The 22,312-nt window shown below is 33.9% G+C and overlaps 1 protein-coding gene across 1 annotated transcript; it reads right to left on the bottom strand.

Moving 5' to 3' along the window:
* Positions 1–26: 26 nt before the first annotated feature.
* On the bottom strand, positions 27–16,521 carry LOC136970023 (mitochondrial inner membrane protease ATP23 homolog). Its single transcript, XM_067264390.1, is given in 6 exon segments — positions 27–277; positions 279–326; positions 6,290–6,379; positions 11,480–11,696; positions 11,888–11,933; positions 16,300–16,521. Coding segments are annotated over 6 exon segments (756 nt in total). The 5' UTR covers positions 16,502–16,521; the 3' UTR covers positions 27–124.
* Positions 16,522–22,312: the final 5,791 nt, after the last annotated feature.

Raw genomic sequence — 22,312 nt, 5'->3', positions numbered from 1 at the left:
GATTATGCAATATTCTAGAGCATAAATTTAGTAATTACCCGAAATTTATTGTTCTATATCTGTACAATTTCGTTAATTCGGGAAACCTAATTAAGAATACAAATGATTAATACCATTCTAGTTATCAAGGATCTACGTAACCGTAATGATATCGTTCTCTGTAAGCCTTTTCCATGTCGAGAGACTTGCGTCTTATTCTCCGACCGATCGGTTCTAAGTCGTTGTAACATTTGGCGAAAACTCTTTCTACCGCTTTGCTGGCTTCCTCGTACGTCACGTTCGCGTACTGCCAGAACGGAATAGATTGCTCGTTTTTTCACACAATCCTGTATGAGAAAAGAAAATGCGTAAATAAACATGCCGTTATTTTATTATTATGCATAAAATTTTGTTGTAATTCGATAAAAACACTTTTAGATCGGTAAATCTTAAACCAAAAACTATTCATACTTTGCAAATTGTGAAGACATGCTAATTTAGTATTTCTTCCGAATAATCCATCTTGGAATTTTAACTAATTAAGCGGTATTTTTAATTACATCAGATTTTTGCATTAACGCATACATGGTCTGTCCCAAAAGTGTACTGAATTTTTATTTAATGACTGTTTAGCTTAACACATCATTAATTGGTATTTTCACATTACTAGATATCTTAGCAGCATATATAGACCTGTTTCAAGTAGATCAATTAAGTCAAATGTGCACAATCTCTGAAAAATCTCTAACAACATTACACTATCAAAGTTTTGTGTGAAACTCAAGAAATCTGCAACCAAAACATTTGCAGATTTAACCGAAGCTTAAGGAGATGCCACTTTATCAAGAAACACGGTGTTTAGATTGCACAGAGATCCAGGGTAAAGACGACGCTCGTCGTTTTTTTCGACAGCCGTGTAATTGTGCAAAAAGAATTTTTACCTTCGGGATGGACGGTTAATAGGGCCTTCTACAAAGATGTCGTGGAACGACTTCAAAAACGGGTCAAACAGCTCTGCGGGGATGTTGCAGAAGATTGGATGATGCGCCTGCTCACACAGCACTATCAATTCAAGAGTTTTTAACCAAGAAAAAATTCCCATCTCCCACAACCTCCCTACAGCCTGGACCTAACTCTGTGCGACTTCTACCTATTCCCTAAGATAAAATCCAAGTGGAATGGTTGTCATTTCGGGACAGTAAAAAAATCAAAAAAGTTGTAACCGACCCTTACAGAAAACGACTTCGAGTACGGCTACGACCGGTGGAAAAAAACTTTGGAACCGCCGTGTGACTTCACAAGGGTTGTACTTTGATGTAACTCTGTGTACTTTGAAATAAAAAATCAGTAGCTTACTTTTGGAACCGAGTAGTATATCAAAATCAGAATGTATTAAATTTACCAAATTTTTCTTTTACCGTTTACCCGAATATTACCCAAACAAAATTAAAATATTCATATTTAAAGACCAAAGCATTTCTAGATTCTCAAAAGGTATAATATTGAGAAAATTTTTGCTAAGTTTAAATGCTACATGTAAATTTACAAAAAAAAAAAACAATTATTTCACGGAATATTAAACCTTTAACTACAGCAGAAATAAACATTAGAAATATATCAAGCTTGACAGATGGCAAAGACATAACTAAAATAAAATTAAGATATTTTTTAACAAATTTTTCCTTTATGCTTCTTAATCATGCAGCTTATGTAGAACTATAACATTAAAAAATGATAAATTTTATTCCAAATAGATTATATACTGTAATTTGCAACAACATTGGATATAAATATGCATCATCATGCTCTGATTACTCTTATTCAAGTAAAAATGATCCATTAATTTTGTACATCACTTGTACTGAATTTCTTTGCTATAAGAACTGTAATAAATAAATTTATGGTAAGGATTCAATTTTCTAATTACCGTATTTTACGGACTATAAGACGCACTTTTTTCTTCGAAAAATTGCTTCCAAAATTCAGGTGCGTCTTATAGTCCGTAGCGTCTTATAGGTATTTTTTTTTTAAAAATTGCTTAAAAATTAAGGTGCGTCTTATAGTCCGTAAAATACGGTAAATTTTTTATGCCATAGCATGGGTAACAAGGTTCTATTGTATATATTTTATTAAATTTATGTATCATAACTTCAATAGATAAGATAAAAATAACAATTAAAATCATATATACATTATGTTTTATAATTTCGGGCCTCGGAACAGAAAATAAGTGAGAATAGTAACTCCCGGCAAGGAAAAAGCGACCGAAGTAAAATTAGTTAGCCGTGATAATATACATTATTTGTAAGGCAGTGAGTCAAAATGTTATTTTATGTTCATGGGTTTTATTTCATTTGATGTTATGATTTAGTTTGAGAACGTTTTCTTTTGTTTAAAGGACAATAACTTATTTTTATTATTAAGTAATTGTAATTATGAATAAAGCAATCATAATTTGTAATTATGACCAGAAAATAGCACAAGTCAAGCTTCTGGCTATTGGAACCGTTTGCCATGGCAGCATAATTTAGAACTAATGCTTGCACGGGGTCTAGATGTTTGTGTTCGCTTCTGCATAAACGGTGTCACGATCGCAAATTCTGGTCTGAAAAGTTCATTTTTGTGAGTTTTCCCTCTTCTTGCATTTGCATAAGTGCAGTCTTACAGTGAAGACTAATAGACTCTAGTCTCTGGCGAAACCAAAACTGGAACTTGGAATTTCTGGTTTCATTTTTGAGTGAGTCGTATCCAAGTCGATTGGCCAAAATTAGTGGAAGGGGTTGTTAATTAGCTTTTGCTTTATCTGTATATTTTGATCTGTTTGTTCAGTTTCTTTTATTTTTTGTAGAACATAACCCTAGGCTAATAAGCGCAGGAGGCGTCCATTAAGTTAGAAGATATACAGCAAGTCTCTTTTTAAAAAATTGAGAGAAAAATTGCTTGTATATTTACCATTCTTTCTAATGAGTTATTTTCTTAAATTTTGCAAATTAAAATTTTTAATTGGTCGAAATTATTAATTAGAAAAATGTTTTTGGAGTCGCAGAATTATTAAAACTTACGAGACATTTCATTAAACAAAAAATTCAGAAAGAAAATGCATAACTTTTGTGCCGAAAACACAACAACGTAACAGAACAAATTTAAAATTAGTTTGCAGTGCCATCCATTACGAGGTTTTGTTTAAAAAACAACTTTTATATTATTAATAATTGCAAAACTGCAAATAATTTAATTTTGAGGGTGGAGAAGAGTTTTATATAAAATTATAAATGCTAATAACGAGTAAAATCTTCATGAAGTGTGATTCCACTTGAGTTATGATATGTGACCTCTATCTATCTTCCCACTCCTTGATTCTATAACCACTAAAATTTAATAGCATCAATGCCCTTTACACACAATGGTAAATTTCATTTCTTAATCATTACCCCATTCTGGGATAATGAATAAAATAGATACCAACACACAGAAATTTTTGCCATGTTTAGGTTCGGGAGGTCTCAAAATGCAGAGATTTGCAAAAAACTGAAGAGGGTCAAATTTGACATGATTCCAATATTTTCCCATGTTTTATATGTTATGGACCAAGTGATTAATAGGACGTTATTCATAATGCCCGGTCATTATGAAGAATGACTAAAATGGGTGTGCAGTTTGATAAATATTGATTAATTTATCAAATTGACCAGTCATTATGAATACTTCTATCACCTAGTCGGGCAAAGTGATGATAATACGTTGAGGAGTGATCGTCCAATGTACGCTAGCCCAATAAGCACTCACATCTGAGTTGTGCACGCATATTGCACTTAGTACCGAATTTTAAATTTATGCGACCAATACTTAATCTTGTGTGATATTTTAATTTGATTAAAAAAACTCTAATTATTTCATTTAGAAATATTTATCTTTTGTGAATTATTTCAAAGTATTTTAAAAACAACCTGTAATCTTTTAAAGCTAAGTACTATTAACTATATTAATTAAATGGAAAATTTTACCTATGTGCACCCTCATGGCAGCAGTTGCAACTGTTCATACTCCTGACAAACTCCTCTTCGAGGAGAGCTGCCGGCAGGCCGTCAATTGTTTAACATCACTAGTTATTAATATGTGTGTTCAAGAACTACTATGAATCAATAACTAGTGACGTTAAACAATCGGCTGCCTGCCGGCAGCTCCCCCTCAGGAGGAGTCCGTCAGGAGCACAAACAGTCACAACCGCTGCCATGACTGTGTACAGTACGTAGATAAAATTTTACCAATTAAACTAATATTAATGAAAAATCAACTTACAAGAAACTTCTGGAATTTCATTTTTGGTATAACTTATATAAAAAATTAAATGTTTTTTAGTTTATTTATTCAAGCAATTTAGATTTTGATGACATTTGAAATTACGTAATTTTTTTCTTCGTAGCATTTGCATCTATTACATTTGCAACCAATTTCACAGCAGCATCGATTATAGCATTGGCCTCCAGTAAAATTAAAATGTCGCACAAGACTGGTCGCATAAATTTAAAATTTGGTACTAAGCGCAATACGCATGCGCAACTCAGATGCAAGTGCTGATTGGCTAGCGTATGTTGGATGATCACTCCTCAATGTATTATCATCACTTTGCCCGACTAGGTGATAGAGGTATTCATAATGACCAGTCAATTTGATAAATTATGTTAAAACATCTGAAATTTATTACAATGCCTGACTTTGTCATTATTCATAATGACTGGGCCTTTGAATAATCCCATATTAATCACTTGGTCCCACGGTTCCCAATTAGTGGTACACGTACCCCCAGGGTATGAGAAATTGCATGAAGGGGTATGCACGGCAATCTAAAATCGGTCAATTTAAAGTTTAAATCCATGAGATGAAGCAACCAAAAAAATAATGGGTGGACCATCAAAAATTCGGCAATTTACAACATGATGTCGAATGCACAAATTCATTTATTTATAACTAAAAATATTCTCAAAATTTTATCAAAAAAAATGCATTTGTGACAATACCTAAATGAAGTTCTTATGCAAGAAACAAAAATTGTACAATTAACACAATTTGTGTTTGCGAAATTAATTTTGAAAATATTTGTCACTTATTTCTCGCACGCGACAACGAGACTTCTCGCAGAGTATAATGAGACTTCACTCAGTTTAATAATCAGTTGCGACATCTCGCTTCTAAATCGGGCTAGAATCGATCCTTTTCTTGAAATAAAAAAAAATTATTGGGAGAGAAGAATTGATTCTCGTGGGAGTAAGATATTTTCTCGCAGTAAAATGTAGCGTATGTCCATCTTGCAACATGTAAACTATCTCTGTGCCAAATTTTATTAAAACCTGTTCAGCGATTTGGACATGAAAAGGTAACAGACAGACAGAATTACCTTCAAATTTATATTATTATTATGGATTAATATGAATTTCTGCTATAAGGAGTATGCGAGTTTGAGCTCTTTCTTGAAGTGGTACACAGGTAAAACTAATTGGGAACCACTGACTTGGTCCATAACGTATATATGTAACGAGCTGGGAAAGTAAAACACTGTGTTTATTTATTATTCATCAATAAATCCTGTAATCTGTTATGAAGCTATAAATTTATTAAGTTGTTCCTTAATAAACTTTCCTAATTTTATAAATTATTAACTTGAAAAAAGATAAATAAGTGTCCTTTTAAATTATGTTTGTTTATTCTATTTTTGCACTTGGTTTTCATTTTTAAACTGGTTTTGTTAACACCTGCCTTCAAATTGAAGATATGAAGGTTAATTGTGAAGGGCTTGGAAGGAATTAAAACACTACTTTATAAAAAACTTTTGTCGACAATAGACTGTGCTCTCTCAAATTTACGATACTGCATACCTAACATTTTTAAGACCTCAAAAGTCATGTAATAACATGAAGTTTTCAATGTGCAACAAGAGAAAGACATTATGGGTGTCACAATTTAAGTACTTAAACGTCAATTAATGAAGTAGCACGTGACAACTCGGCATCATAAAAATGTCATTGCCCATAACAGCAGAAAAAGCGAGAAATGGTGATATATCGCCAAAATAGCCGAGAAAAAGTGACTAAATTAAAAATAGCGAGAATAACCATCTGTTCCGAGGCCTGTAATTTTCATATTTTTAAATTATATTATTAATCATCTACCTTTGATAGATGAAATAAAATATGTAAGTATAAAAATCAATAGTTTGTTAATTTATGTAAATAAGTTTAAATTAAAAGCTAGAAAATGTAAGAAAAATTATAATAGTATTTTAAAAAATTACAAAAGTAACTTATCTACTTACAGCATGCCGTTTTGCTATGTTAATTGGTGATGCTACTCCGTCGACTACTGCACCAAGAAACGAACAGTGCAATAGATTAGATGCTCGTATCTGTAAAATTTATTATATTCTGAGATCGGCATAAATCTCGTAGAGTCATAATCCATAAAATAAGTTACTAATTTCAAATTCTCAAAATGATGGATTTTAATCAAAGTAGTTTTATGGATTATATTTTGAGAATTTGAAATTAGAATTGTCATTATTATTTATTCATATTTAATTAAATATTGATGTGAAGAATGTGTAATAAGAAAGCTTCTATCAAAATGTATAACTTTGTCATAAATTTCATTTATTTAATTTAAAAAAATAATCATTTTCCAATCATACAAAAACACTAAAGAAACCCAAATTTATTTTTTCAAATGTTTTCGGCCATTCTAGCATTGGCAGGATACAAATGAATATTGGAACATGGAATATACGAAGTTAAAATTTTAAATCATTAAATGCCAGATTTTTCAAGATATATTTTTGGTTAAAATATTAATTATCCATAGTAATTTGATCTAAAGGTAAGCTTTGTCTCATACTAATTTTAATAATTACATTTAATGTAACAGCTTAGAATATTATGGAAGAAAGATAGATGTGATGTGAGACTCAAACCAATAACTTCTGCTTACTATTACCAGTTACCAGTTACACTATCAAGACCTCTGTCCAATTTGAATAATTAACAGTTATCCAAAATATATATCCAGTGTTTGATGACTGGATGTGCGAGTTTGTTATTTATATACATTACAGGCAAAAATAAGCCTAACAGAACTAAAATGCACCTGATCTCATACAAGTACTCATAAATGATGATGATGATGATGATAAAAAGTATATATAAAAATTAAATGTTCTCATCAAATTTTAAAATTTTATAAAATTGCATGTTTTTTGTTCTTGTGTGTGAAAAAACATTTGGTAGCATTGCATTTTATGTATTGGTGGTCTTGAGGCTGAATGAAACCAAATAAGACATGGATTTTATTTTCCAGTTTATTTTAAAGAGCTATTGAAATGAGCAATTTGGATTGTTTTTGTGCCTTTAAACTTCTCATTACAGCCTGAACTTGTTAATATCTCATCATGTTTTTAGATTGTTAAAGCAAAGAATGCTGAAAAGAAGTTCATTACAGTATAGAAGAATTAAAAGATTCAACACAATCAAGATTTCTGGTGTGATGAGGTCACCGAGAAAAGTGGCAGCGATACTATTCACTATCATTACCAGCTGAGATGGTTTACGATGCCATAGATACATTACGCATTGTGATTGATCATGATGGAAAAACACATTAATAAAAAAATATATATACGAGGGCTATTTTTTAAATAAGGTCCGTTTGTGAATAAAAGTGAGAATAATGCGCAATCACGGCAGTATGCATATGCTTCTGCTCCGAGCAAGCTTGGCGCGCGTTTTGACGCCATTTGCAGCCATATCGTCTGTCTGTATGCTGAGCTGTAAAAGTTTAAAATGTTTAAGAAAATTGAGTCTCCCGCCGACTGTGAGATATGATCTGTTATTCGATTCTTGAATGCAAGAAACTTGGCAGCAGTGGAAATTCACTGTCAGATTTGTGAAGTTTACGGTGATAATGCTACGAGTGACAGTAAAGTTCGAAAATGGGTAAGAATGTTCAAGGATGGACGAGTTAATGTGCATGATGAGCCACACCCTGGTCGACCTTCTCTGATTTCTGAAGATTTGGTTCGTGATGTGGATAACAAAATTCGAGAGGACCGACGATTCACGATTTCAACGTTATCAATTGAATTTCCACAGATTTCAAGATCAGTTTTGTATACCATTGTTTCGGAGAAACTGAATTATCAAAAATTGTTTTCTCGGTGTGTTCCAAGACTGCTTTCTGACGATCACAAAATAAAAAGATTAAACAGTGCTTTATCGTTTTGACTCGATATGATCATCCACACAGTCCAGACCTTGCACCCAGTGATTTTCACTTGTTTTGATACTTAAAGGAGTTCCTTGGTGGTCAACATTTCAACGACGAAGGAGAAGTGAAAACTGCAGTCGTGGATTGGGCTTCTTGACAGGCGGCAGATTTCTTTGAAGTCGAAATTCAAAAAATTGTTGAGCGGTATGACAAATGTTTAAACAAAATGGAAATTATGTAGAAAAGTAGATAAAAGTATGTAGAATATAGAAAAAAATATATTTTAACGATATTTACAGTATATTTCTTCTTATTAAAAAACGGACCTTATTTAAAAAATAGCCCTCGTATATTAATGCAGTGGTTTCCAACCTTTTTGTACCTGCGCCCCCTTTAAAAAATTGTTGCGCCCCCTTAATTTTTCTAACAATCTAATTTCATAAATACTCAACTGATATTATAATTTATTTAATGGGCTACAAAATAATATACAATATTATGTAAAAATATACATAAAAAAATAATTATTTATTATAAGAAATAATAATTTTAAATGTACTAAAAATAATGTACTATTATAACAGTTATGAAATTTACCTCAATATTAATTTAGAAGTTACCAAAGCGAAGTGTTTCATTCTATATATCAACGTGGTTATTGCAAGCACTACTAACGAACTAATTCTGTTCATAGACAACAGAAAAAAAACAGATGCTTCTGTTTACTGAAGTTTGGCGCGAGTAAGCATGAGAATACCCGGGATGTTCCGAGTGCTTGTCTTTTGTTTCCTCGCCTCGCCGGCGCTCGGCTCCAAACGCGAAAGCGAGATGTTTTTGTTCCAGCAAGAGTATGGATGGATGTTTTAGCATTTGTACCCGAAAAATTCGCGGCGAGGATTGTGGATTACGTATACCTATTTTGCTGATTCATTTTTTGACACCTATTCGACTTTTTTGGTTTGTATTCGAAAATGATATTTTGGAAACAGCTGCATGCCCCCCTTGCAACAGTCTCGCGGCCCCCTAGGGGGGCGCGCCCCACAGGTTGGAAACCCCTGTATTAATGTAATGAAAGAAATTATTAATTTATTCTTGTAATCTGCAAAGCATGTAAACTGAAAAAAAGGGATTGGTTTCTAAGCCAATATTGCACAGTCAACTGAATAGCAGACTGAATTGCATTTCATACAGTTTATGAAAAACAGAGCAACGTGTTCAGGTATAAACCAAACACCTTAAAAAGCAAAATTTAGAATAGAACAAAGAGTAAACATTTCTGCTTTATGAAGTTATAGTGCTGAAAAGGATTTGAAACAAATTTTACATTATGAAGAAAATGAAATCCAAATTATCAACAAGTAGATTTCCATTTTATACTAATGCTGAAGGCATCTCTTTGCAGGAAGCAAACAAGGATGAAAAAGACACACATGGAATAGTCCACTCTAAATAACGTTTGAATTGTTTGTAAGGAGGAGGGAACTAGCATGCATACTTGTTTTAAATGTAATTCCTAGATTTATGTCATCTGTGGATACCTCTCAAAGATGTTTAAGATCCCTCTTGGCCATTTTCCAAAAACAGCATGGTTATGGCTAAAAAGTAGTTGGTGTAGACTGTAAAAAAACAAAATTAGTTCAGAAGAAAAATGCATGTAAGAACTTAGAGAAGCAAGCTAAGTATATAAAAACAATACCATACAAGAGTTATCCTCAAGCAAAAGTCAGTGATATTCCAGATGTGGATAAAGGCAAAAGGGGGTCTTCAAAACCTACTCTGTATTGTTATGGAAATAATCAAGCAAGATGTAGCTTATAAACTAGATAATAAGAACAGTTTACAAAATCATTTATTCTCAAAATCTGATCTTGAGACATAAAAATAAAAATTTAGACTTCTTGGATGTTGACAAAACACAGTCAGTTTCTCTGCAGAGAGCTACTACAGCGGCAGTTGTTATGATGGCCAGATGTTTTTTAAACGTCAGTTCATGTAGCTGTGCAAAAAAGCACAGCTACACGAACTGATGTTTGAAATTGGAATTGCATTTTAGGTAAAAAAATAGCCTAAAATGCAATTCCAAATGTCACAACAGCCTATCTTGTGAGAACTTATAGACTAACAGCATATTTCATTTTATTTCACATTTCGCACTTCTCACATTCCAATATTCCATATATATGCATAGATTTTAAATTTTGCATAGAAAATGCATAGAATTATAATTTCTAATATAATTATATTAGAATTATAATTATGATTCTATGCATAAATGCATAGAATCATAATTATAAATTCTCAAATTTCATAACAAAATTTACTGATGTAAATATGAAAATATATATATAACTGTTTAAAGTTTAAAAGAATCCAAATAAAAATTCTTATTGTTTAAAAACAAATTATTCTGTTTTAATTCGAGTATATTGGAAACTGATTATGAAAACTGGGCATTTGTTAAAACTAGAATTGCCTGATACATAATATCTAAGCCTGAAATTCATCAAAAAAAATTAGTAATTTTGCTTATTGACAAAAGAATAAAATTACTTCCCATTCTACCTAGAACAGACAATGTTTTTGAGTTTTTATAGTCATTTTTAGTTTATCCAAATGCCACAAGTCCATAACAGTTTAAATTAGGCAATTCAAGAATGGGTTTGGAGTTTGCTTGTACCATTTCTACAAGAAAATAGTGCATTTTTTATAAATCTTAGCATTTAAACCTGATATAAATCTCATTAAATTTATTGAAACTTAATTTTATTGTTTGTTGAACTTTTTATAGTTTTAAAATTTATAAAGTTCAATAAGCAATAAAATTAAGTTACAATAGATTTAATCTGAAATCAACTTGTCAATATTATTTATTCATATTTAATTAAATATTGATGTGAAGAATGTGTAATAAGAAAGCTTCTATCAAAATGTATAACTTTACTTTGTCATAAATTTCATTTATTTAATTTAAAAAATAATCATTTTTGGGGTTTATTTTACGTTAATTATAACCACAATTTAGTCTAAAGGTAGTCAGACTATCATCTTGCATTACGATTGATAATTAGAATTAATTTTAAAATTTAATAATGTTAAGATGGCAGCCTAATCATTTACCTGTATTCCAAATTATGTTTCTTTAATTAATTTAAAATATATTCAAAACATTATCTGGCAATTTAGATTTCCAATTGCAATACAAGCAAAGTTCAAATTTTATAGTCAATTTATATTATAATTGAACACTTACTTCTGTACAAGCTAAATGGTCCAAATTTTTAAAATCCATATTAGCTCTGCAATAATCAAACATATGTATTAACTCATGACTCATTGCTCCTTGCACTCTTCCAGATGATTTGGCCACATTCTGACATATTATGACTTGATTTAATTCAGCATCGTAACCTCCACTTACTACATCATCGCAAGGTTCGCATACCACATGACGTTTAAGATCAAAATCACTGAAATAAATTATTAAACTGTTATCTATAATAAATCATGTTGTCCACTGAATCACTCAATATACAAAAGAGAATAAGATAAATCATATAAATAGTTAGACCATTATTTTCATTGAAATTATAATATCTCTTGCTTGTATTAGCTTAACATTTAATATCATATAAATTTTTAAAATAAAACATGAACTTACCAACCTGAACTGTGTAATGCACTAATCATTAATTTGACCAGAGGACCTGTAAAAATAATAGCATTAATTGTAAATATTTGCACCAAATATTTAACAAATACAGTGGAACCTCGCTTAATGAGCATAATTCGTTCCAGAACCTTACTCGTAATGCATAACACTCGTTAAGCAAAACAATTTTTTCCATAGAAATTAATGTAAAATATGATAATGCATTCCATGCCGAAAAAAATACTCAAATACCATATTTACTTGCATATAAGACGAGCTTTTTATTCATTTTTCACTGCTTCAAAAACCTAGGTCGTCCTATACGCACGAGCGAAGGATCTTTGCATTTTTGAAATAATTTTTGTAAATCGTGTATAGTTCACGATGCCATCATAGCATAGTGCTATCGAGGTCAAGGTGAATGTCGCTTTTAAAGAGATGATCCGAAAATAGCTGGTCATTTAGTAATGATTATAAATGTAGTTATTTCATATTTGTTAAATTGGTATTTTTAATGAATATTTGTACATTCTGAATCATTAAAAATAAACTTTTTCCTGTCATGTGCATTATAATCTTTTAGTTTTGATACATGGGTATCAGGTGTGTGGAAAAGCAATCTTCAAAAGCTTGTAGCAGTCATTCGGGAAACACTGCATTTTAAATTCATTCGACGGATCAGAGGACGATGCATTATGGAGTAAGAATGAAAAAAAATTGTAACAAAGCTTCGGAGGGCGAGTCGAGCAGACAAAAGGTGATAGTGTCAAGAAAACATGATTGTTTGTCTTAATATGTGTATTTGATGATAATTTATTTGTCATTAAATGAAATAAAATTAGAGTTGTATTAATAAACCTAATTTTCTTTATTTTGATCTTTAAAGTCACACCTCGTCCTATGTGCGAGGTCATCTTATACGCGAATAAATACGGTATTTTACATATAACGTTTATTAAAAGAAAATTATACAATATACATTGTTAAGGAACATGAATCATTATCATCTTTTCTTCTAGCACGAAATGAACCAACCTGGAATGCGAATTTGACTTGCAGAAAACAAAAAAAAAAAAAAAAAAAATCGCAGATAACAACATGATGAAGCATGCGCACAATCAGGGACTTCCGCTCTCCTCGTCACTCATTACGTGAAACTTCGTTTGTTAAGTGAGTCATTTTTAAAAATTTTGATTTGCTCATTATGCAAGGTTCTGCTGTAATAATTTTTCATAGAAAATATAATCATCATCTGTTCAATTTATAAAATATGCAGTAAGTGGTTTATTTAGAGAATTATTCACATCACAGACAGTGATGTTGTATTCACAAATCAAATGATTTCAGTCTACTTGATAGACCATCAGGATATAGAGCAGTTCAAAATGGAAATGTTAACATTTGAAATAAATATAGATTTTTGAAGAAATCAAATACTAAATACAGCAAAATAAAGTCAAATATAACAATATCTGCAGTTTGCAGTTTTACAATAAAAATAAGTAAACAAAAATGCATAACTGATGGATTATATTTCCATTAAAATTGTATTGATGTGCATGTTCTTCACTTGTTAATTAATGCATATTTCCACACACTTTGCAAGAGATTCAGCATCTTTTGCATTTAAGCATTCACGAACTAACTTCTGCTTAAATATTTTCATTTTCTTCCACTGCATACCCACGGATTGAAGTGATACCTCCCGACGACCTTTACTCGATCCCATATGATCTCGACATCCTTCGCGTTGGCAAAACTGGCTAGAGCTATGCAATTTCTTCTATTACGCATACATATAATACCAATGTGTGGAAATATTTATTAATTAACAAGTGAAGAACATGCAGATCAATTTTAACAGATGGTGTCTATCAAACAGACCAAAAATGTTTGATTTATGAGTACAACAATGCTGTTTAAGGTGTGATACCAGCTCAATAGTTATAGCAGCATTCATACTGAATTTGAATTATTCACATACAGATATTCCAAAGTTTTCACCGCTATTTTTCTGTACAAAAGAATTATTTCACAGATTTTAAAAATTTAAAACATTAAAAATGAATATTGCAAGTAATTAATGAGTCGTTAAATTCAGATAACAGGATGTTAGACAAATTTTGAAAACTTCTTTCAAAAAGTTCAATTCTAAAAATTTTTAAATATAATTTTCTTATTTGAAAGACAAAATTATGCTACATTTTAGGTTTTATGAGACGATAAAGCAAAATTATAATAAAATAAATTACGTAATATTTTATATTGTATTTATAATTAATAAATCAAAAAATTTTGAAGTTTGTAACTGTGTTGTATCTACACTGAAATTTGAAAACAAAATATCATTACTTAGAATTTGGTGGCAAATGAAGTGTCATAAAATTTATCACAAATTGCAAGTTTAAAAAATGAAATGACTGAATAAATATGTGCATGGATTGAGTCTGTTGAATCTATAATAAATTCTTCTTGGTATTCTTGTCATATGCAGTCTATCATATATGCCTATTGTTATGTATTTCGTGTTCAGGCTTGGACAAATTTGTACTGCAACATATGAATTGGAATATTTGAAAAAAGAAGTACAATGGGTGGCAGAAATACCATTGTTCAATTTTACGTATGTCTACTAAGAGGATAAATAAATTACCATCAAGAAAAGTACTGTCAGCTGGCCTTCGTGCATAAAATATCAACAAAGAAGAAATCAGTGACAAAGATATGTTCACTCAATAAAGTCATGGCCAGAAAACTAAAGGGCCAAGGGTGTTTGGAATGTGCCAAAAGGGATAATTGACACAAGAGACTTTATTGTTGAAATAAAAAGTTGTTTTCTGTTAATGGTACATCAGTTATAACTTTAATCCGATGCACGATACTCGTCTGCATTGCTCCACCAAGACTATTGCATTTAACTATTTACCCATGTGACTGTGCCAGCTTCGAGTAGCCCACTTGACTGTTTGTGGAGTAATTGATGTTATATATATAGTTTTAGGGGGGGTGAGGGCTTGCCCCCACCTGGGTGCCGAGGTGCAAGCAATAGTGAGCACCGAAGTGCACGACTATAAGCGAAACACGTAGAATAAGCAGTATACTGATACATGTTCAAAATTTATTTTTGGAAGTGAATATCTTGCAAAGGGTCAGCAATTCTGGGGTGATGCGAAACACCTCATTCAGAGCTTGAATCTTACAACTGGTCACTGGTGTCCCATTAACTGAATATCAACTGGTGTCCCATTAACAGAAAACTACCAAATAAAGACCATTCAACTCTTAATAAAGTAATCCAAAACAAAACAAAAAACAAATCTGCCAATTCATCAGAAATCCATTCTGATGAATGGGCAGACTGAAGGACATTGAACAACATTGGCTACATTCACAAAACACTAAACCGTTATAAATCTTCATAGATCCTACATCTAGTACAAATACACAACAAACAGAAGCACTATAGGCTCTGCTGAAAATAAGGACGTAAAGAAATTGTACAGAATTTGTCAGGAAATGCTTCCTTATTTTACTGAACAATAGGAGTGTATAAAAAAAACCCAGAAAAGCCATGAAGTTGTCTTGGAGACAAGCAATTAGGTTAATGTAATTTTTATTTGTTTGATGTCTTACCAAGCCCACCAGTGGCCGAGCGATTCTGTTCCCCGAACACTGGGAGTTTGGTTGTGGGTTCGCACCTTGCCCGGACGGGCCAGCCACATGGAGTTTTCACATCTTTAACACCCGAACAGGGGCCAGTTACCCTTAAAAGACCTCCCGAGAGGCATTATTTCCCCCACATAACTGCAGCACAGAAGGCAACGAGGGAACCACCACGCATTTGTAGCTCAAGATTTGACAGATAGAAGATTTCGAAAGAACTGTCCATCATCTGCAACCCTCTGTAAAAGAGGACACCATGGAACGAATGAATGTTTTACTATTTTTCTTCATTTCTTAAGAATAAACCTACACAATAACGACTTCTTCTAATAACACTGTAGTGCGTAACACAGAGACACAGTCTAAAAACCTTTCAGTGTTGTACACGATAGAGAACCATCGTATGTCATGGTTCTCTATTGTATACAACACTGTGAAAGGTTGTTAGACTGTCTCTCTGTGAATAAACCTACATAAAATTTCCTAAACACTTTGTCAGTCTTTGGCAATGCTTACACACTGCCAATTTGCCAAGGGAGAGGTGTCTGCCGGGAAGACTTCTGCAGAAAGTTGACCCCGATTAAGTGTTAGACCGTACTTGGTTAGATTCAAGGAAAACTCCACGTGGTCAGCCCATCGGTCAGGCACAATTCTTCTTGCATTGTTAGCCAGTTAATGTAAATATTTTAGCAACCGCAACGTGTGTATATAAATTGGGTATACGAATTTATCAGATTATATAATAAACAATCAATTACTCTTTTCCATAACTTCGCACACGCGTTGTTCGCATTTCATACGATCGGTAGGATTTGCATTTAAAGTTCCTTCTAGCCAATTTTTCATGTGATTTGTCCTGCCGGGAAAATGTTTTAAATCATACCGATCCGTCGAACATTCCCTATTAGAAACGTTCTCTTCCTTCGTTTCTGCCGGAACGTCCTTCTCGGAGGGCGCCATTTTGATTGAATTTATCGGACCTCTGGTGGCCGTATTTAAAAAGAAAAAATTACATGATATTATTAATTTTGTGCGAATATTAATAATTAGTATTTCTAAAAAAAATTAATTAATTCTATAATAATTCTACGCATGAAGTAAATGGAGATTTTGGAGTAAAGCAGGGCTAACGGAGAAAATTATAAAATGTTTGAGATACAATTGGAATGAAACAACACTAACGTTTTATAGAATGAAACTGCTTTCAAAATGAAGAGTTCTTTCATCCATAATGTTTCATAGAGGATACAATAGCATACGTAATAAATGACATTGTAGAGTATCAGCTGCGCTCGCAAAATACAGAAAAGGGGGCCACAACCTACGAAAGAATGCATCGTACACAATGGAGGAAGCTTCAAACAATGATTCAATGTCGGATCAGCCCTCCTATAAGGTGGTACTGGTTGCAGTCGGGGCTAACTTGGCGTTAAAAACAAGGAATTCGGTTTTGATCAACATACTACGAACAAACAACTGCAATAAAAATACTTTCATGAACAATACACAAACATCGTTCGTTAGTTTATTTTATATTTGCGCAATAGGCTAGTCAGACGTTAACGAACTTTGGAACTCAGAAATTAGAAACCAATTAGAATTAAGTATAGGGCAACCCAGATGAAAGAGGAAGCACGTCCTCAAAGTTTCACAACGTAGAGTATTACATTAATTCAGGAAATTACAGAGAAAATTTGTATTTACTAATCATTACATTGTGTTTATGATTCTAAGTGCTTCATAATTAGAGCTGCTAACCGTTAGCTATTGGGGTTCCTGTCAACTTCTCAGAGCAATGATGCAATTTGTCAGCTTCCACCCAATTTGATTTCGCGTTGAAATGCCAAAAGTTTGGTCTAAAGTTTGCCAGATTAGGGGATTAATTAATCGCAAAATGAGTGACTGAAACAACTAAATTGCATTTAATTAGTATATTTGCCAGATTTTTTGAGGAACAATGTCAGTTTTCTCAATATTTTGAGATTGGTAGATCTGCAATTACTCTTGAATATCTTACGAGAAGTACCGTACATTGCAAACGAGTTAAAAACAATTTCTGTGCAAATGTCTAGTGTACAATAAGAAACTGTTTATATGAAAGTGTCGCTACTTGTTATACTTTTAACACCTATTATAAGAAGGTAGCGGCCGGATGTTTGAGCGGTTAAGACTTCGGTCTACCGCTCCGAGATCGAATTCAGGCTGTTGAAGAACCCAGGGCGATCTTACTTGATATGTCAAGTCCCGTCTCATACAGTCCGCCAGCCCACATCGTGGATCTTCAGAAACAGAAGATGGGTAAAATTAAAACAATCCTCTCTTAGTGCCATTCATAAACAAAACGAAACAAAAAATCACCAGCTGCCATATTGCAAGTGTGACGAAATATACGATGAGCACGAAGATCTTTAATTAATGATCTTACGTAAGAGTTAGCAATACCGAAATACGAGCGAGATTTGTGCGGAGATAATTTCTTACCGTACTAAATTCCCAGAGATTTAACAGAAAAATTCATCACAAAACGATTATTTATGCTAATGTGTGAAATTCCATTTAATCTATGTAAGTTGTGATTACCAGAGCCCCTTCGGCCGCCAATTTAAAGTGTTTTAATCTTTGGCGTTTCCACTTCCCGGGACGAGGACCCAGGGGTTGGATTTGTGGGAAGCGAGTGTTCAGGTTGTTTCATTGTGTGGAATTACACAGAACCAGGCGCTTGACGTGTAAGTGCGTGAGTGCGAGAATTCGAGTAAAGGTTAAATAGTGTATATCTTCGTGTACAGTGTTGTTGTGTCCGTGCGTGCGTGCGTGCGTGCGTGTGTGTGTGTGTGTGTGTGATCGAAGAACCTCTTCGGCATGTCTATAAACAGAAAAACAGTAAATTACGATACGAGAATAAGATGTGTTAAAAAATGAAACGAAAGAGTTCTTACCATCGGAGATTTCGGAAAATATTCACTTGTCCACTTGGTCCTCTTCGTGGTAAAGTTGAGGAGGGAGATTCTTCTCCCTCCCAAATGTTCCTAGAAAACACAAAGACAGTGAGAAAACGAGAAATTCATTCATTTATTACCTAAGGTTAATATTATTACCTTTATCAGACAGTCTTTCTTCCCGAACAGTGTTATGAGAAGAGCGAAGGACCTGACCTAGCCTAGCCTAGCCTAGCCTGACCCGACCCGACCTAACCGGAAGCGCAATCCTCATAACAGCTGTTTGGGAAGAAAGGTCGGCCGAACGTCGCGTCCGGTGAGTAAACGTGTCACGTCCGGGTGGTCACAATCGGGTAAGAGAAGTCACGTCCGGGAAAAGGTGTCGAGTCCGGGTGAAAAGTGTCGAATCCGGTAAGAACGTCGCATCCGGGTGAAGAAGAGGAAATCGAAGAGGATCACCGCCTAAGCCAAGAGAACCGCAGCCGTCCGCAGCGACAAAACGGACACGGACAGCACGGTCCCTCAACTTCGGCGGCTCTCTCCTCCGATTCCTCCCCGTTCCGACTTCGGCTAGGCGGTGGCGTCGCCGTCGCAGAAGAACGGGCAGAACGCGACCAACCAGAAAATGTCAACTCGGAGGAGTTGTCATTTTCTAAATCTTCCACAGCAAGGTCTGTGACCGGATGACTCCCGAAGACCTTGGACAAGTGCACTGGACCCAGGGTGTAGCGTCGCATCATCCCGACTCCGGGAGGATGCCACGCCACGCGCACTTGGGGAAGGTCTTCTTCACCCGCTGCCTCACGCTCGTCGAGCCCCCGCTTCTCCAACGGCACGAAACGACAGACTCGTTCCGCGTCGTCCGAGGAACCCCCTCCCTCCGGCGCCACCGCCTCCAAAGCCGCACCAACGTCTTCATTCTGTAAAAAAGAAAATTTGCAATTAGTCCAGTGAGTACAAAAGCTTAAATTAATATAGACATAGAAATATAACACCTTAATCTGTTGCTGAGAAGAATATATAATTGAAAACACAAACGTTTTCAGCCCGATTAACAGGCCATCATCAGGTCAAAAACAAAATGGAACAGATACGTTCCATGTATAGAATACAAATATTTAAATCAAAATTTAGAACAAAAAAATTTTTTAAAATATCCAAGAGAAACGGAAGAACATATAAAATTAACACAAAATAAAATTGAAAATAAAAAATATCATAAATCTTCCAATAAACTAATTCTAGCTTAAATTAGTGCTTAAATTCTTCCGAGAAAAGCAAAATGCTCACCGCAGCTGCCTATTTAAATCTAAAAGATTCGAATCCGAAGCGCAAACGGACGACCATCGAACGATGCGCCGAGATGTCTTCTGGGACCGATTCTTCAAGTAACATTAAATAAATTCTTACGTCTAGGGTCAATATGGACTAAGATTTACCTGAAAAAATCTTTAATCTTCTCTGCAAAAGACAGCAAACGGCAAAAAAAGCAACGCTATCGAAGAGCGCAACAAAAGCACGTCCGACCAGAACGAGAAACACAATCGAACTGCGAATCGTCATGCGTGACGAATTTCGAACAAACGTTAAAAGACGCGTCAACAATGTTCGAATTACGTAAAAATTCGAATTAAATTTTATTTTATTTTTTTCTCCTACTCTCACTCAGACTCTATTTAACTGTAAGACACACACACCTTCATGCTGAGAACTTTAAATTTAAATTTAATCATAAAAAAAAACAAACGTTTTCGGCCACTCCACTGGCCATCATCAGGTTAACTATATTCGAATACTATTTCGAACAACCCGTTCAAAATTGAAATAGATTACAATAGAACTCACGCGCTCAACTACGTAAACCAAAAGTAATATAAATAACATAGAAAAATAAATAAAATAAAATAAAATAAAATAAAACATGCCAATGGTACATGTAAACATAGCAATATCTATATATCTATAGGCAATCTTTTGCGTCTAGTTAATGTGTTCTTGTGACTTTTTTAATTAGAAACTTCCAAGCTGATGGTAAAATGGTTGCATCTTTGTAATTTAAGCATTTTTTGGTTAAGCTGGACTTATAAATTTCACATTTTTCGGTTGTCGCTGCAAGTGTCGGCGAATGGACAGGTGTTATGATTTTGGCTTCTTCCCATTTAACAACGGATCCCTCCGTCTGCGCCATTTTTGCTAACGTTGTTGTGCATTTACTTTTCGTCACATCACATCTGTGTTCCTTAAGTCTTTTACTTAGGTTTCTCGTCGTAACCCCGATGTATTCTTTCTCTATCCCTAGTTGGTCGTTGCCAAGTGAGCAGCCGAGGGTGTACTCGATACCGTACAGCAACGACCAACTAGGGATATTTTTTATTTATCAGTTTTATTTTTTTTAAATTAATTTATACATTTTTTTTCTAATTTTGCTTCAATCATTTTCATGTGTTCGGAATTAGATAAATAAATTATCTTCTGCATTTACGTGGTGCAGAATGTCCACCGTGGAGAGATAAAAGACGATCTTTTTAAATTCTACGTCTCGAGGCTCGACCATCTTCGAAAATTGTCCGAAATTCGTTTGATAAATATCTTTTTCGTCCATTTTCGGCCATCGGATGAAATAAATCAAATTCTTAGGATTTCGATTTATTTCGCCCAATATTATTTCGCTTTTCGGAGTGATTCCTCGGTCGCCGTCGGGGTTGCTAGTTTCGCGTATTAATGCAACATCGAACTGGATAAAGTTAATATTAATAAAAATACCGAAAACCCTTTATAATACGGCCGAACGAAAATGAAGTCCGAGACAACGGGAAACCGACACGGAGGAAAACAGACCGAGCCGGGGAGAAGCCGCCATTCTTTCTCCTTGAATTTCGGCTTTTTAAAGGATCTCTCCCCTAAATTCTTAATTTGAGACCTCTAAATTCCCACTGTCCTCTGTCCGTCTGTCTTAATCTCGAGAACGGAGTTAGATGATATCCAAGACCAGATATAGAAACCTTAGGAACAGGAGGCCCCAATTAACTATATATGAACTTCCGATGCAAACCGAAAGTCACGTTTTTTTCAATTCAAAACTCCCCCTCCCCAAAGCAGTTAATAGATGACCGGCACGACTCTGTTGTTAAAGAAAAAGTATGATGTACAGGGGCAAGCCACTACTAATTTGAGGTGGAGAGCATATATTTTAAACGAAATAAATTAAAAATTGCAGCCCGGCATTGTGACGATGTCGCAATAAATAATTGCTATTTACTTATAGTTTGTTTGTGAAAACTTTGGTTTCAACTTGTGAAAATATTTACAATAAAAAAGCACATTTTGAGTTTTTTGTCGTGTTATGAACCACAACATTAAAGTTAAAATCCTTCTAAGAGGGTAATAAGGAGTTAATAACTGTGGGAAATAGAAGAAGCGTTGCATTTGCCCATCAAAAATGGACAAGAAGAAACGAATTTTTCTTCGAACGACACGTGAAATTACTATGTGTTTGGGGGCGGAAAAATCGACCCCCGAAAATTGGCAACTCTGATTCCTGTATATGTTATCAGTCAGTGAAGTTTTTACTTGCCGTGGAGTCACTACCGTGACTCCTGATCTAAGACACTAAATTAATGGATTAAATTTCATCTATTATTATTAAATACAGAACGTTCTCGATATATGTCATACTTAAGTCGGCGTTACGCTGTGAATCCTTGGCATAGTAGTACAGTAATTTGATTTTTTTCGCCCGTTTTTGTTAATTATTGTTCGTAACAAATTGTAACAATAATAATTATACTGTATATTGATAAAACGTTGTCGATGTGTTAGATAACCGGGATAGAAT

Source organism: Centruroides vittatus, unplaced genomic scaffold (genome assembly GCF_030686945.1).
Source record: "Centruroides vittatus isolate TY-2023 unplaced genomic scaffold, ASM3068694v2 contig_1042, whole genome shotgun sequence".
Taxonomy (NCBI): domain Eukaryota; kingdom Metazoa; phylum Arthropoda; class Arachnida; order Scorpiones; family Buthidae; genus Centruroides; species Centruroides vittatus.
This window is presented reverse-complemented; position numbering and strand designations above follow the sequence as displayed.